The sequence below is a fragment of the Haliotis asinina genome, chromosome 10 (assembly GCF_037392515.1).
Source record: "Haliotis asinina isolate JCU_RB_2024 chromosome 10, JCU_Hal_asi_v2, whole genome shotgun sequence".
In the NCBI taxonomy this organism is placed as follows: Eukaryota; Metazoa; Mollusca; class Gastropoda; order Lepetellida; family Haliotidae; genus Haliotis; species Haliotis asinina.
The window spans coordinates 17,154,781-17,172,640 of record NC_090289.1 but is presented as its reverse complement, the minus strand read 5'-3'; the positions used below and the strand labels follow the sequence as shown (position 1 = coordinate 17,172,640).

At 40.0% G+C, this 17,860-nt stretch overlaps 1 protein-coding gene across 3 annotated transcripts in view; it reads right to left on the bottom strand.

Moving 5' to 3' along the window:
* Positions 1 to 10,335: 10,335 nt before the first annotated feature.
* Positions 10,336 to 17,860, bottom strand: part of LOC137298038 (chitin synthase chs-2-like) — a 40,028-nt gene continuing 32,503 nt past the window's right edge. For all 3 annotated transcript variants that reach the window (XM_067830076.1, XM_067830075.1, XM_067830077.1), the window contains 7 exons: positions 17,351 to 17,504; positions 16,258 to 16,468; positions 15,481 to 15,681; positions 14,793 to 15,099; positions 14,380 to 14,470; positions 13,392 to 14,049; positions 10,336 to 13,215 (listed from right to left, as the gene is read on the bottom strand). In XM_067830076.1, coding sequence (XP_067686177.1) covers positions 11,810 to 13,215; positions 13,392 to 14,049; positions 14,380 to 14,470; positions 14,793 to 15,099; positions 15,481 to 15,681; positions 16,258 to 16,468; positions 17,351 to 17,504 — 3,028 coding nt within the window. In that variant the 3' untranslated portion in view covers positions 10,336 to 11,809. The remainder of the gene's footprint in view (positions 13,216 to 13,391; positions 14,050 to 14,379; positions 14,471 to 14,792; positions 15,100 to 15,480; positions 15,682 to 16,257; positions 16,469 to 17,350; positions 17,505 to 17,860) is intronic.

Here is a 17,860-nt window from a genome sequence, read left to right as displayed (position 1 = left end):
TTATCAGTATTGCCAGGAAGCCTTCTCCTGTACTTATATCAGGGTCTTGGATTTCCTACTGAGGATTATTTACAGGGAGCCGCCACATAGCTGGAATATTGCTGAGTGCGACGTAAAACTAAAGTCACTCAGTTCTACTGAGACTCAGTGCGCGTGCTTGCTTCTCAGGAAAAGCATTAGATTTCAATCTTTGGTGGGCGAGAAATATAAACATTTGGGGTCAAAGAGATAAACAATCATAATTTTGTCATCGGTTTAACCAGGAGACACCCTGCCAGAAGACGCGGCCATTCTGACATCGAACATCATCTCGACCAAACAGGCTTGTCCTGCCTAGCTGACACCGACATGCGTGGACTGGCATCACGACCCAGCCACACGTGACCCCGCGCTCGTGCGTGCATGCATACGCGCGGTCGCGTGTGTTTGGTGTGTGTGCAGACAAAGAGTGCAGTCAAATTTACGTAATCTTTGTCCAATTCCATTATAACCATTAAATATGAATTTCTGGTTAATTACCGGTTCCTTTTATTTTTCATTCAATGTGTGTGCGCGTGTGCGCGCTCGCGTGTCATGGATGTCACAATGGGGCAGTATATGCTTACCTTCTACAAACACCTGGTGTCGTCACTGTGTTACACTGATTCTGATGTTGTATTGCATAATTGCCAGCTGAACTTCATGAGTGTGTGTATATCTTTGAAACTTTCACCTTTCATCTTTACATGAAGAAAACAAGCCTTTTATTTAGGGCATCTAAATATGAGCAAAATCTTATAATTTGTAAAATATTGTTGCTTTTATGTAGTTCTCAGATCCGGCTCAGTACTTAAAGGGGCACTGATGCGGAGCGAATAATGTTTCTCGCCAACGGTCTAATTACGGAACCAAACTGCAAATTGGTCAGCGCCCGCTCCTTCGACCGTGACGGACAAAGGAACTGGGCTCCTGTCCATATTAGCAGAATTTCTTCACCCAACAGAGTCAGGAGGCTGGATGCCCACCATATGCCATTATTTAAAAACATCCATGGTATTCCTTGTCTGATCGTAACAAAATATCCCAGCAGTGTAGTTTTTTTCGGATGCTTGGATGGTATAGTTACTCAATTTGATCCTATTTCTGTGTTTTTAACCTCGATATTTAATCATGTTACATGAAAATATGATGCTTGGATGGTATAGTTACTCAATTTGATCCCATTTCTCTGTTTTTAACCTCGATATTCAATCATGTTACATGAAAATATGATGTCTACAGGCAGGTAGCAAGCCATTTGTTTCACTCCGGAAGATTGCAAAACTTCATATTTAGGTAATTTTGAGTGTTGGTTCAGCTGTGATAGCAAATATCATACGTAACTTTTGGTAGCTATGGTAGCTACAATGGTTTATTATTTATAAAATAATTAAATAATAAAAACACACAGTTGATTTATTTGAATTCGTAAACAATAAACGACGACTTTGCCTTTGGTAGAGAAATCTGAAAATTTTCTTACGTAAACCCTCCCCCCCCTTATTTCACCTATTTACCCAAGTACACAGCAAATGCCTGAATGTATTACTTATGTAACGAAATTCCGTTGGTATCCTCAAAACAGTTTCGGCCCATAAGTGTTTTCAGGCTGCATGCGACACAAAGATTACATCTTCCTTGCTGTAACTCGCGTTTGATGGTGTAAACCTACTCGTGTTATTTGTCATCATTCTCTGGATGGTCAATTAATGAATTTATAACAGGTATAATTAGTAGTAACACCACTCAGGTTACTCAACAAAGGTTCCCATTTGGCATTTCTCCTGTCTGGAGTAAATACTCAACATTATAAATTAAGGTCTGTAATGGCAAATGTATTGTATGTTATGTAATATGTGCATGTAAGTGATGCAAGAGGGTTTATCAGCTGAGTTACAAAAACAAACATCGATCAAAGGATTAGCCGATAACACACTGATTGATTAATTACTTTTGTCAAAAGGTAGTGTGTGTAGATGACTACACCCTGTCGTAAAGTGCGATTGTAAAAACAACATCCTCCCTTCAAAGAATTAACCACCCTTGCGTTGATTGATTGATTGCTCATTATTCGTTAACTAAATTACTTAGAATAGCGGACATAATACAATTAGTTGCCAGGTGTGCTATCTTGGGTGACCAATGAGAGGTTTATCAGGTTTTCACCAACGAAAGACGTGAAACGATGTGTTACTTTTTCGCAAATTAGACAGTTGTGTAAGACACGCGACACAGAGCAGGATTATTTACCAGCTGCAAATGAATGGAATACGATTTCTTGTACGTGGATATTGATGGATACATTCCTGAACAAGGTAGTAGCCTGACATTGTTGCTATGAAATTAGTCTGTTGTACATTCATTATTTGCATTTTGTTTTAATTTATTTGTTGTAGCATTCAGCAGAATCGATATGACAGAAAACACACACTAGACTGCGTATGTGTGTGAAATAGGATCCACATTGGCTATCTATACAATGTATAAATGTTGCTGTTATGTAAGAAATTTACTATGAGTATAAGCAGACCGTGTGTTTTTTTTATTAATTTTCAAAATCATACAAATATGACAATAAACTAATTAGGGTTGTGAGACAAAATATAGAGACGTGCATTGGCTTCGGTATTTTCCCGTCCTAATAGTTTTTTACCATTTCTACCACTGGCAGATGATTAATCTTCAAAGTGTTTCATTTGTTTTCATAATGCATTTGTAATGAAGTAAAAATGACTTCCCCTCAGTTGATCTGTCTATAATTAAACTATCAGTTGCACATACGGACTGCGCAGCAGAGGTCACGAACCAGTCACGAATTCTGGGATATCATCCGGGTACTCACTGGAGAAAAACAATAACAAAAGTTTACACCAGTCCACGGAAATTGCTCCGCATCAGTGCCCCTTTAACCGCTATACTTGTGCGAATAATGAAGTGAAAGTGATTTTTTTCTCCGCATTTCATCCATGTCAGGGGATTTACAACTATTCATTACAGGGGATCGAGGATATATGACAGGCGTAAAAGCATTAGCAATAGCAACAACAGCAATAGTTCGTTATATTCCCTTTCCAAAAACCTTAGTTGTTAGGTAAATACTATATTCGTTTTGCATTGGTTGCGAAACGAGTGTGAGTTCAAACATGTGTCATATGAACGTTTATCATTATATATGAAAGAATTACTGGTCTGTAATATGTAGAAGAGAAACTACATTATAATCAATACTCGACGAACACAGGACAATCTGGAAACATGTTAACAAGACAACAGGGAAGAAATATTCGCCCAGATGTAGGGGTGGTAGGACCTCAGGTGTTGTTTAGGATATTCCATTAGTTGGACTTCCTCCCCACTATTGTCACGCACTGAATTACCGTATTATCACGCCCCTCACACGATTCTGTAAGTATAAACGTAGAGGGTAAAGGGATAATGCATTTAGGTAATAGGTTTAATCAAATCTTTGTAAATGCTTCCCAAATATTAATTTTCTCAAACAACATCAATTTTGCCGAAACGTGCACAAGTAAGGTGGAACAACAGTCGTATGATGGGGCGTGACCACACAGGTGTTCACAGCTGTTTAATTAATCAATATCAAAGCAACTCTGTGGTCACGATGTTGGTATTTTCAGTAACAGTGTGTTTTTCATATTCACATCGTTTCATGCTTTTCTAAAGCCACAGTTGTTATTATGTTTATAATTGCACTCACGTGTCATATTAGATCTGACAGAATGCTTGTATACAACGACGTTTAATTCTGGATGAAAAGAAACGCTATTAGATACAGCGTTGAAGGTATCGATACCTTGATACGACACATATATGCAGGCTGATGTGAAGGTTTTCGTTACGAACACAATTAACATTTTATTCCGTCACGTAAAGAGATATCTTAATCCGTGGATTTCTAGAGAGTTACATGAATTATGTCTTCGAGGGGAGATGAATGTTTGACTGGGGCCTCGATGTGTATTGTCAACTTAATAGGGCTGCCAGATCGCTTAGGGTTTGCAAGAGGTAGTACCCTACATATATATTACACTACCTACCCTGCATATATATTACACTACCTACCGTACATATATATTACACTACCTACCCTGCATATATATTACACTACCTACCCTGCATATATATTACACTACCTACCCTGCATATATATTACACTACCTACCCTACATATATATTACACTACCTACCCTGCATATATATTACACTACCTACCCTACATATATATTACACTACCTACCCTGCATATATATTACACTACCTACCCTACATATATATTACACTACCTACCCTGCATATATATTACACTACCTACCCTGCATATATATTACACTACCTACCCTACATATATATTACACTACCTACCCTACATATATATTACACTACCTACCCTGCATATATATTACACTACCTACCCTGCATATATATTACACTACCTACCCTGCATATATATTACACTACCTACCCTGCATATATATTACAGTCAGACTGTAATCATGATCATTCATTTCGTGAAATTTCGCTGTTACTGGTTTGCATTACAAAGTGGATACGTACATTGAATGAAACACCGAGAACAAGTAGGATTGGTCTATGTAAGCGGACGTTCTTTACGTACCGCTCGTGCATTTGTTTCACTGTTCCAACTGCTGCGCTTACCCCCTTGTAATACAAACAATACCATTTAGAGCGATTTGAAACTGTGATGTTAAATTCACTTTAGTTGATTTACCTTTTTGTTTTAAGTTAAATTCATCGGTACGTTTCCAAGACAAAAAGATTATAATAATAATGATAAATGTGTTATCTTTAAAATATGAAATAATAAATGCTGCACTAATAATTATTCATTTGTACAACACCCATGCATTTTCCAATTTTGATCTGCTCAATGGTGCTGAACAGGGGAATCGACTAACTATTTCCTAAGTGTTTGACTATTTTGTATATCTGATTTTATCGTGCAACTATCTGCAATGTGACTTACTGTTTGTATTCAGGTTGTGTAAAGTGTAACAGCGAACAGTGTGTCGGGATCTGTGAATGTGTTATTTTTTACCTGGACAAAAGGGCAAAATTATATATATTTTTTAAGCCGTAGGTTTGTTGCGAATTATTAGTATTTTCGTGAAATGGTAGCATACCAGCTGAGATCACGACTTCAAAGGTGACGCTTCTTTGTGTTTTCAATGTTCAAATTTGAATGAAAAGAAGTTTGAATGTCTGTTTGTAAATCAGGTTATTTCTGTAGGTCTGTATTCTCGTCTTGGGTTGAACCTGAGCGATCCGCTCCGTGTGTGAGGTGCCGATCCTCTTAACGATGGTTCAGGCCACCCTACCGTCCCTATACGGCAAGAGGAATGATAGGTACCCATGTGGTTAAAGCGTCCGCTCGTCTTGGCGAAAACCTGGGCGCTATGACCCAAATGGATGAATGTTTTAGTGTCCTCCTCCGTGATATTGCTGGATTATTGCTAAATGTGGCCTACGACCATACCCACTCAATCACTCAGTATGTGTTTCAACCGACCCATTGAGCGCAAGTGTTCCACTAGTGGAGCAAAACAAAATATTTTACGACCGCTTCCTACGTTGTGCGTGAAGCGTGTTTAGCGTGTTTTTATTAGGGCTGTGTATCGGCAAGTAAATGGTATTGCAATATATTGCGATCCAGGTGTCCGTAATGCGGTACGTATTAACTTAGGTGTTTGACAGAGACTGACAAAAATTGTGCATGTCAATCCTATTTAATACATTATAAATCCCTAACATATGACAGGATTCTGATTACAGGAATCCCAAAATGAGATTGCATAGTGAAGGATTCAGTTTCGTTTTTACACATGTTAAGGTGTAGCATTTTGTTGTTTTGTCTCTGAATAATGAGGGAAACATTTGTTGTGAATGGCATTCTGTGTCGATTTTGATTTAAACCATAAAGATACTCACAAAAACTTCATGTGGTCTTTACCCAGTATACCGGTTCTCAGAAAGGATATTGCCATACGTACCGTTTGAACAGCGTGTTGCGATATACCGGTATATCGGTAATACCGTGCAGCTCTAGTCTTTATCGTCCTGCAATTCCAGTAGCTGATTGGCATCGAACCTGGTTACAGTGAGAGTGGGGTCTTTGTGGTTTTTATGTATGTATGTAACAGAGTCTTTGTGATTTTAGTAACTGCAAGGCGAGGGGAAGGTACAATAAATGTCCAATACACATTTAATATTTACTGTATAAGGGTATCATTTTCATATTTTTCCCCAATGCTATGTTCCTTTAGCAAGGATAATCATGCAAAGCAATAAAGTGTTAAGATTTCACACTTTTTGGTGATTAATTGATATATTCTAAAAACTGATTGAATAAATAATTGTAGCATGAAAAGTCAGCACCTGACTGTTTTATCAGCGCAAAGAAGACCCATATCTAAAACACTGAATCTGTCTAATGTGACAGAAAATTTGTGATTATGAAATTGATGTGACGGAAAATTCATTCACGGTGATAGGTAATTCACAATCACAAATACAGAACTGACGGGAGACAATTTGTAAAATCTTGTTAATGAATGGGAAGTGTACTTTTCTATTAATGTATCTGTGGTGTCTGAAGATCACGTGAACGTTTAGAGGTGTAGTTCGTCGTAGTTTTAACTAAATTAAATTTTCATTTTTGGTCTCTCATGTCAGGACGATATCGACTAGAACATCATAACTGGTCAAGTATAATGTGATGCTATTTGTCCCATGCTCCATGCTTTCAATTCTGTCATGAATATGAATTATGCGTGAATTGTGCAGAATCAGTCAACTTCGGTCTGCTGGCATAAAGTCCTCCTGCAAATACCTTCCTTTTCCCCATAGTTTTCTCTAGCTTAGCTTTATTTCAATCTTCCGGAAACATATAATTCAGTAAAAATCACATATGGGATTAAAATAGCCACGAATCACCAGTTGAACATGGCCCACTTGTACTAAGCAATCTTAGCACTACAACTATCTTAAGCCTATGTTGAAGAATGGGAGTTACAATCATTGTGGCGCTAAGATCGCTTTGTGCAAGTGAGCCCAGGGATGTGTCACTACAGTATTTTTCTCAAGCCTGTAGTGTTAAGTCACATATTGTTCACATTGTCACATCTTGAAAGCTATGTCTGATTGACAGATAGTCAACATTACCTACAACAACGTGTACATTACAATCATCTTCAAAATCATCATGAACTTGACCCGTGAAGGTCTTGAGGTAGAACAGACCTTCAGCAACCCATGCTTGCCATAAAAGACGACAATGCTAGTCGTAAGAGGCGACTAACGGGATCGTATGGTCAGACTCGCTGACTTGGTTGACACATGTCATCGGTTCCCAATTGCGCAGATCGATACTCATGTTGTTGATCACTGGATTGTCTGGTCCAGACTCGATTATGTACAGACCGCCGCCATATAGCTGGATTATTGCTGAGTGCGGCGTAAAACTAAACTCACCCACTCACTCATCATGAACTTTGACTAAACTGTCTTCTGAAAATAATTGTTTTTGTACAGACTAAAATTATGTGAGTTAAGGACTGTGTATAGGGCTTTGTGCTACCTGGCTGTATGTGTTCCATTTCGAGAGGTAATGATATTGTGATTGGCAATCACTTGGAGGTACTCATTAAGAATGTTGTATAGACATGATTTAAGAATGTACAAACTGGAGAACTGTACGTGAAGCACACCACGGGTAATATAGAAATCTCTTCTTCTGTTCATTTGGGCGACATGAAATAGCATGATACAAACCATTCATTGGCCAAGGAAATGTTTATATTTATATACAACTGAAGAACTGATTGCTTTCAAATGAAAGAACACAAAATAATACGGATGTTCCTTTAGCATCATCTGTCATTCGAGAGTGTCTGTTACGAGTGGTGCTACACTATGACATTTCTACAGTATTATTTTTGTGAAATTGATGTTAATATATATGTGTGTGCGTGCGTGCGTGCGTGCGTGCGTGTGTATGTGTGTGTGTACGTGCGAGCGTGTGTGTGTGTATATATATATATCAAGTAGATTTCGAACGATTTCGAAATAATAACACAACACATCATATATATATATATATATACATACACACACACACACACACACACACACACACACACACACATATATATATATATATATATATATATATATATATATATATATATATATATATATATATCATATATATGTATCACAATTTTTTGTTGATAACGTGATATAAGTCGGTGTGAATATTTTGTTGTTAATCTGTTAATCTCGATCTTCTACTCATATCAAAATAACTTTCATTGCAAATTTTAATAAAAATATGTCTGTGCTATTGCTAAATTTCATAAAGTAAATTATAAGGTTGCAAGATGGCATGTGTTTAATACCACACACTGCTTATAATAATAATGCTTATTATAACACGCATTATTGCAGAGAGTCTGTGAGTTTAGAGAGCGGGTTTAGGCTTACGCCGCACTCAGCAATACTCTAGCTGTATGGCGGGCAAAGAGTCTGTGACAAATCACAAATTCTCTGTCAGAAATCACAATGACTCTATCGCAAAAGCCACGACGGCCCCACTCACACTGCAAACAATTCCCTACCCGTGTGACTTGGAATTCCTTGGTTTACTCGCAGGAACCAGTTTCCCGAGAAGATGTGAGTCCCCCACATTTGCCACCATGGCAAGAAACTAAAAACATAATGGGGAAAAAACGAATCCGAGTCCATGATTTTGTATTAAAAAACCCGAGTCAAAATGATAACCATGAATCACAATTTAACTCAAAATCCGTTCATGATCGAAAATTCATTTAAATTCAGAATGTAATGAACACATCGGACCAACCGCGGAAAAGAAAATTTCATGTGTGTCTCCAAACTAAAAAAAATGTAAGTTTACCAACCAACTGTGGGATCGCAATGGTAAGGCGGTAAATGTAAGGTTTCATCTCCACGAGCTTTGACACACTGATCTACCCTTATTGATTGGTGTGGGGTTTTTTTTGTTTGTTTTTTGTTGCGCTTTACTATATCATTTAGCAACAAGTTTAGTTGCTTATGATGGAAATGGTTTTGAATATCTTGCTTTTCTGGCCATATGCGACCACATCCCTCCTCCTGCTTTTGGATGTTGACGTTTTTGAATATGAATCCTGTACACTATGATATGGTGTGTTGCCCCTAACAATTAACAATTCTGAAGAAGTGCTGGTACCAGCTATTTTTCAACCAGTTTAGGAAAACCTCCCCATTCATTTCAGAGTTGAAATCCCTTTGGATTTCGCCTTGTACACGAGTGAACATTCAGGAAGACGCCCCACTCTTTTACTACCCGCGAGTAACACAATGAGTCGCTCACCCTTTCCCAGTGAGAGTTTCCTGTTACATGGTTGTGTAGAGGAGTGCTTAGAGTCTGGTGTTGCCATCGCACGATGTCAACTGTTTCACATAGCACCGTCCCGTTTTCCCCACCTACCTTTTTGTAACGAAATCCACATTTATGCATAAGTTTCCATAACTGATTATTGGATATAGTCAACGAGCATTTTGTGTCCACGTGTTTTTGCAAAATGCGCAAAGGATAGGAAGTCAGTTTTGCTCTATAGTCTTCTAGTAACATATACCAACTCTTTCTGAAAACAGACAAGTTTGTTTACTTTCAGACTCGTGGAGTCCGGGGTGGAATAGGTCTTCAGCAACCCATGCTTGCCATAAAAGGCAACTATGCCTGTCGTAAGAGGCAACTAACAGGATCGGGTGGTCAGACTCGCTGACTTGGCTGACACATGTCATCGGTTCCTAATTGTGCAGATCGATGCTCATGGTGGTGATCACTGGATTGTCTGGTCCAGACTCGATTATTTACAGACCGCCGTCATATAGCTGGAATATTTCTGAGTGTGGCGTAAAACTAAACTTACTCAGTTTCAGAAGAGGAGATTTTGATATGATCTCAAACTAGGTTACACGTTGTCTCAATATCATTATCACTTGTCATTCTGACAACACAACTGCATATGTAGTGCGTTTAACAAACTGACCAGGGCATATTTAAAGCGAACTCTTTCACTTTTGCATTTAAAACATTATATATGCGTTGAAAAGAATGTTTGATCATGAACCGATTTAGATTTAGTTTGTGGTTCATCGGTATCGTTTTGAGCCAGACTGTCGTGTTCTTGAGTGCAAGGGAGGTAACTATGCACGACACACTGTGACGTCGTTACGGAGGGGCATTCATAGTCCCGTTAAGTACTTCAGCTGTCTAGTTTGAGGTATTTTATTTAATACTTTATGGACTTGAATACAAATCATTACAGCATGTTAAAACAATTCTAACAATATATTACATGTGCATTTCCAATAAACACAGAAATGGGTATTATACAAAGGAGACAAAGAAGCCATTTTGTCATCTATATACAATTGGTAGTTCTTGCTAATTACACCTACATTTTATCCAGTTTATGAATATTGAAAGCCAAAGTAACTATGACTTGTAATACATCAGAATAACATGTCAACAACTCTGTCATCAAAGAAGCTCAGTGGGCGGACAAGATATATACAGGGGTATATAATTCCACAAGAATTGGGATATATGTATGAATAATAAAAAGTACAGTCACAAAACATGCACAGGTTTGTCATTTGACATTTTAACATTTAACATGATCGGAGACTGGACAGACAATATCCACTGTGAAACAACATATATCAAATACTGTGTGCCTCATAAATAGATTAGACGTGAAAAAAATGATTTCTAAATAGAAAATCGCATCCAGGAGCCCTGGCATCCTCGTCTGTCACGCAGTCTCTGAACCACATTATTTTCCAAATGTGCCTCACAGCCTCTGAACAACACTATTTCCTAGTCTGCCTGACAGTCTCTGAACAACATTATTTTCCTCGTCTGTCTCACAGCCTCTGAACAACACTATTTTCCTAGTCTGCCTCACAGTCTCTTAACGGCATTATTTTTCTAGTTTCACCGTCTCTGAACAACATTATTTTCCTAGTCTGTCTCATAGTCTCTTAACAGCATTATTTTCCTAGTCTGTCTCACAGCCCCTGAAACAACATTATTTTCCTAGTCTGTCTAAAACCCACTTAACAGCATTATTTTTCTAGTTGTCTCATGGTCTCTGAACAACACTATTTTCCTAGTCTGCCTCACAGTCTCTGAACAATATTATTTACCTAGTCTGTCTCACAGCCCCTGGAACAATATTATTTTCCTCGTCTGTCACAGTCTCTGAACAGTGCTAATTTCCTCGTTTGTCTCATAAACATTATTTTCCCTTTTCAAGAGCCCTTTCTACTATGCTTGAACCCCAAATGAAGCAAGTCTAGATTTCCTTGGGTTTTGTGAATCTCCCATATGAATGGAGCTCGTTTTCTGTTTAAATGGGATTATTTGTCACCATTAACATTATTTACGTTCGGAAACTAAGGGTTAGTTCAGCGGCATCCTTGTGGACTGGCAAGGGAGCATTCATGACCAACTTGAGCTATTCCTGAAGGGACGTGCAGATTCCGAGTGATGACGACCGGCAATAATCGAGAGTGTTGCTTTTAGCTGAATTACACTACACATGAAAACCACCGTATTCTCTCTGAAACTCATCCCGGCATGTTGTGTTCTGATCCGGGGTTTACAGGAAATCCTGACATTTATCCATCAATTGCTCGATAGAAACTTGGAAAACTTTACTGTGATCGATGAAACAGCTGTTTAGAAGAGAGTGTCCGCACCATGTATTCCTCTGTGCGGAGAGGAGCCTCGGGATCGGACAGCATATTCAGCTTCCTGCGGCCACTTATCACCGGGTGCGGGCGGAGTCTGTAACGTCATTTCCGTGTCCGGCTCCATTGTTCGTTGTCGGGCTTGTCGACTCTGCCGAACGATTTGACGGACAGATGATTGACCGTCAGATACCGGGTGCGATTCCTCCTGCTTTGTAGCTGCAAGAGCCCGCATGGCAAATGATTTTAGTTTTGGCTTTGGGCTGCTTGCCACAGGACCTTGGTTGCCCGGATTTGTTGCTTCCCCAAAAGCAGATCGTGTGACCTGTGGACTGGATGGTTGAGGTGCTAGTCCTTGTTCTTCTCTTCTCTTTTGAATCTGCGCAGCTTTCACAATATCAGCAAGAGTCATTGGTTTCTTGCTTTTAAGTTGTTTGGTTATGTTAAGTTTTTGTACAACGCCTTGCCACTTGTCATTCTTCCTGATGACATTTTGTTTAAAGGCTTCATTTGACTGGGCCATTTTAACGATAGTAAATAGAGATTTACGTTCAAAACCTTTAAACTTTTTACCGATCTCCTCCTCAGCTTTCTCTTTGGATTCATGTTGTATGTCCTCCTTTATGTTTTTAGCCAGTTTCTGAAAATTCTTCATGAAATTTCTGCTCAGTGTGTGGCGACCTTGGGGCCCCTTGCTGCGTGCTTTCAGTTGATTCCACAGGTCCCTACCTTTGGGTGGATTCCCAGAGCCCTCTTCCTCGTCATCAGGGTAATCAGGGGCTAGTTCGGCGGCACTCACAGTGGACATTGTGTCGTCATCATCCCTAATCTGTTGCATTTCCCGGACAAGGGCGATAGTCTCCTCGACGGTGGGCCGCCTGTCTTCTTGACTTGTCACATTCAGTTTGCCTTTGAATAAATCAATCCGAGTTATTGCAGCGATGTGTAAGAATGTAGAATATCTGTGGAACAGCATTGCTACAAATTGTATAGAAAGCATAATCCCGAACACGAGAGTAAACGCCACGGATATTGGCTGAATATCCTCTGGCACCACATCATCATTGCCACATGGTACCTTCACCTTCAGCTGCGGAGTGTACTCAGATACTGACTCCAAAGCAAAGAGGAGGATAACGAAGAGAGCATTGATGAGGAGAAAGGCGAGGCATACAGTGTTTCTCAATTCCAGAAGATCTTCTTTCATTTTCTTCTCATGCTTTTCATCCTTTTCTAGTGGGAAGAGATACCTCCCGATAAGTCCATTCCAGAAATCCACCTCTTGAATGCTCACCAGTTCCTTTGGGCCACCTGCAATATCTTCATCCTCAATCCAGTAGGGTTCTTTCAGTTCATCTCTCACCATCGTCTTTTCCTCTTTGTATACTGGATTGGCTGCAAAATACAACGCAGGTAGTAAGTAATACTATTCGAAAGAAGTGTTGAGTGTTTACCGTACCGCTTGTCATCGCAAATAACCACTATTTTACTGTTTGTATAGACAATTGTACAGAATTGATTCTACTCGTTTAAACTATTTCAGGGTTATTAAAGAGAAAATGCTCCATTACCTCTGTCTACAGCTCCTTCAAACTGACCAGCAATATCAGAGAAGGGTGTAGCTTCGGGACTGCGAGTATTGTTGAAGGATTCGAGAGAATCAACACCACTTCGAGTCATTTCAGTCATGCGTTCGTCGAGTTCATCCAGACGTTGCAGGATGGCCTTGAACTTCAGGTCTTCATTTTTCACTCCTTGGTTAGATGGGCAACAAACACATCTGAATAAGTTGCCAAAGGAGAAATTGTAATCGGAATCACCTGATACCCCTTCACTTATCTTGCCAAGCCACTGCTGAACCATATTCCTTTTATCCTGATTGGCTTGATTTTGCTTTTGTTGCTGCTGTTGTTGCTGAGTTGGAAGGGGAGGAGCTGCAGTTTTCACTTCACGAGTTCCCCAGGATACGTTCTGGAGATTCCCGAGAGAGAATATCATCATTAGCACTGACATCGCTGGTATGGAGAGGAAGTACAGCCCACCATGTATAATACACCAGAACTCCTGTGGGTGAAGGAAAGCCGACGAGACATAGATTCCTGCAACTCCAGTCAAGAAGATTGTGGACACAGAACAGAATCCACTTTTGGCAACCTGCTGTAGGATTCCTACCAATACCACCATCATCAGAAGACTGTAGACAATCGAGACCAGGGAAGCAAACGACAACTGGAACCAATATAGTCCATTGTAAATATACGATAAATATTAAGTAAGAAATAAATATGACTTCTACCATTTGAATTTGTGCCGTTGAGAGCACATTTGTTGACTGACTATTAAGATGTATTGTATGCAATACTATTTATTTAAATAAGAAGAAGTTAAATTAAACTTTATAAAACCTAAAGTAGCATTCTTAGATTTCCGACATAGCACTGGAACAGTGTGTACTTTTTCACAACATAACGTTTTGCTTTCATCTGACAGACTCATTTTAAGAGTCTGGAATTCATAGCATGTAAGTGCATGGAAATAAGTGGGTCAACATAGCATTACCTGTACGTCGGTACTTGTTTTGAAACAAAGAAGCACAAAAATGATGATTGGTATCAAGTTGATGACGAACGACCCATACAAGGGTATATCGCTGCAATACAATTTTAATACACTTGAAGATGACAGATATAACACGACTTACAAGGAGATGAGACGCTTACACTTACCGATGAAACTATCTGAGCAGTCATTGATTGTTTTAGCAGATATTTCATTGTGCAGTCACTATTATTCTTATTACTGCTGGTAAATTACCACGTAGGCTAAATGCTTTGTTTTCCTAAAGTTGACCGTTACATATTCACTTCTGTCATAGTTTGACTTGAGTTCACAGTATCATTTTATCGTTGGTTCCTTGTTAGCTCAACATTAACTAACAACTCCCTTACTAGTCAAAACAAGAGTATACATACGGGTAGGCAGTTGTCAATGCCCCGACAATGAGCATGAAGATGGTGCCCGGAGTAATAACTGAGAAGGTAAAGAGGAACATCTGATACAACATGAACATGATGGAGATGTCCTGGTTATTCTTGGATGTTCTCTTCCAGTCCATCACCAGGTCCAGAATGTTGGCCATAGTGGAAGGCGTCCAGCGCCGCCGCTGATTGAAGAACTCGAAGAAGCCTTCCGGAGCAAACGTGAAGGAGTCTGATGCAGCACAGTACTCTACTCTGTACCCTCGCTGCAGGAGGAGGGTGCACAGCCAGCGGTCCTCTCCTGGGGGAGGGATTCATACCGAATGATTGGCAACATTGCCTCAAGAAGGGGCCACTCTCATATGTAAGATATATGCGTGTACCAAGTAATCTATTGTATTGCTGAAGAACCTCTTTGAGTGGCATGTTAAGAACTTGGTGAATCAGACAAGGACAACCTTTATGGATGTACAACATATTCATTCATAAACTGTGTCCTTACTCTAGAGTTGAAGAGTTTTGCATGAGTGTGTGAGCTGCTTTTGAAAGTATTCTGATACATTAGGGCGTGTCGTGTAGGAGAAGACATCGAATTGATGCAGGTCTCAACCATTTTTCCTCTATGAGACTCAAAACAGGCATAACACCACCACCTTGATAATGCTGAACATAATACCAGTACCTTGATCATATTGAACATAGTGCCGGGGTTCCGTGGGCGGAGTTGTATATCTCTTCATGATGTTGTCATCCATGAGAGCAGATCCTCGGAATAAACTGAAGCATCCGGGACTGCACAAAACGCATCCCAGCATGTGCTCGGTGGATTTCTGTAGCCAGTGACTGATGGCGTACTCAAACTTCTGGTACCACACCATGGGACCTGATGGAATTGAACAGTTGGTATTAGGCAAGCCATACTCACGTGTCAGACCAGGTACAGGGCAAGTCTGCTATTTAACAGAGAGCATGCATGCCATATAAGGAAGGCATGTCTATATACCATGCTGACCACACAGATGTATCATTGTGCGAGGGAACCATTCTAAACTAGAACACCGCGTGGTCATAGCACCTCGGACTACGTTTGATACTGCAAGCCTAACTAGTGAGTGAGTGAGTGAGTGAATTTATATTTACGTCACTCTGCATTGTGCCAGCTGCATGGCCGTCTACGCATTTGGGATACGATGACATGTATCAACCAAGTCCTCGAGTCTGACCACCTGATCCCATTATTCGTCTTTTTACGACAAACATGAGTTACTGAAGATCAAGTCTACGCCGGGCCTTCACTGACACACGACTAACAAACAATTTTCAGTAGTGTTTTCTCTCTGTCTATGGTATTGACGCCAGGACATCCAAAACTAGTCAGGGATCCAAGGTTACCAGACCAAAGAAATTTGGCTTTAGATAGCTTTAGAACGTCTTTGGAACATTTGGACGATTGTTGTACCGGTGCCGATGGGATGAATCCTGCCACAGGCGGCCCCCAGGCTGGTGCTCTTCTTCATCCTGTCTACCAGGATCTGCAGCGCATCAGGCTGGAAGTCCACATCGCCATCCAAAGCCAACAGGAACGTGTTCTCTGCACGGACCTTCTTACGTGACGATGGGATGTTCATGCTCAGAAGCTCGTAGCCCAGAAAGTAGTACATGTACATCACCTTCAAAGAAACAAGTACAAGTAGGTCATGCACTTTCAAAGAAACAAGTACAGATACACCACCTTAGCAACAACTAGAACATGTACATCACCTTTATAGAAACAAGTACAGACACACCACCTTATCGAGAACTACAAGACCACGTGCATCACCTTTAAAGAAACAAGTACAGATACACCACCTTAGCAACAACTAGAACATGTACATCACCTTTATAGAAACAAGTACAGACACACCACCTTATCGAGAACTACAAGACCACGTGCATCACCTTTAAAGAAACAAGTACAGATACACCACCTTAGCGACAACTACAAAAACATGTACACCATCAGAGATGATATTCTTTTGATAGGGAAGCATATAACATGTCATTTCAGTACTTATTGTCAGACGATTGACTTGGTGAATGTGCAACGTTTCGACGACGACCTCAGTTAACACAGTGAAGCATCATTTCACATGCAACATGAAGGGCATCTGCTAGATAATGTGCTAAGTAGCACGCCAACACAGCGATTGGCTTTTCCTTTCGACACAAACCTCAAACCTCTTTGCTTACGGCCCTAACATACACGTTTAAACACCATTGTCTCAAAATTATTGTTTTTCTGCTGGAAGGGGATTGGGTGGTTCATACAATTTTCATACTGCTTTGTCAATTCAATAGTGTGAAACAAGTCATTGGCAAGTGATTAGCTTGTCATTACTGAGGGGTCCAAGTAGACCTGTATCAAGAATGAAAACCTAACCAAAGTGGTACCTTCCACAGTTAATAAAGTAAAGCAAATCTGGCTCTAAAAATGAAACCCGTTGTGCCAATCTAAATGCCATGCTAATCTGAACCGATTTAACTTTTTCTACTATCGAGCATCTCCATACCTGACTCCATCTCTTTCTGTGACGAATTTTCACTTTATCTTTGAGGTGAGCGGTGATGGTGTTGCCTCCCGGGAGTGTCCACACCAGGCGACCTCCGTATGGGGTGGGGATACGCTTGGGGGCCGGTATCTTCATCACGGTGTTGTGTACAGCACTACGCAGAGATCAGATAAGCTCAGATAACTAAACAGGTCTTTCTACGTACATTGCTATGTGACACTGTTGTTCATTATCCAGCAATGTTCCAAGTGTACATTGTACAGTATGGCCGTGGTATGCTATATTTACACAGTTCTTGAAAGCACTACAGGATACCAAGAGCCTATGGAAAGAGCCTTTCACTCCATTCTGACCCCTGTTGGGAATCACCACGTAATGACACTTAGTACTGGATCATATGATTTTTACAGTTCAGTTATTCCCATATGATATTGGGCTGGACTTGAAGTTCTCAAACTAAACTTAAGCACGTTTGTATAGAGGTTGCAGCAAACGACGTAAATATTTCAA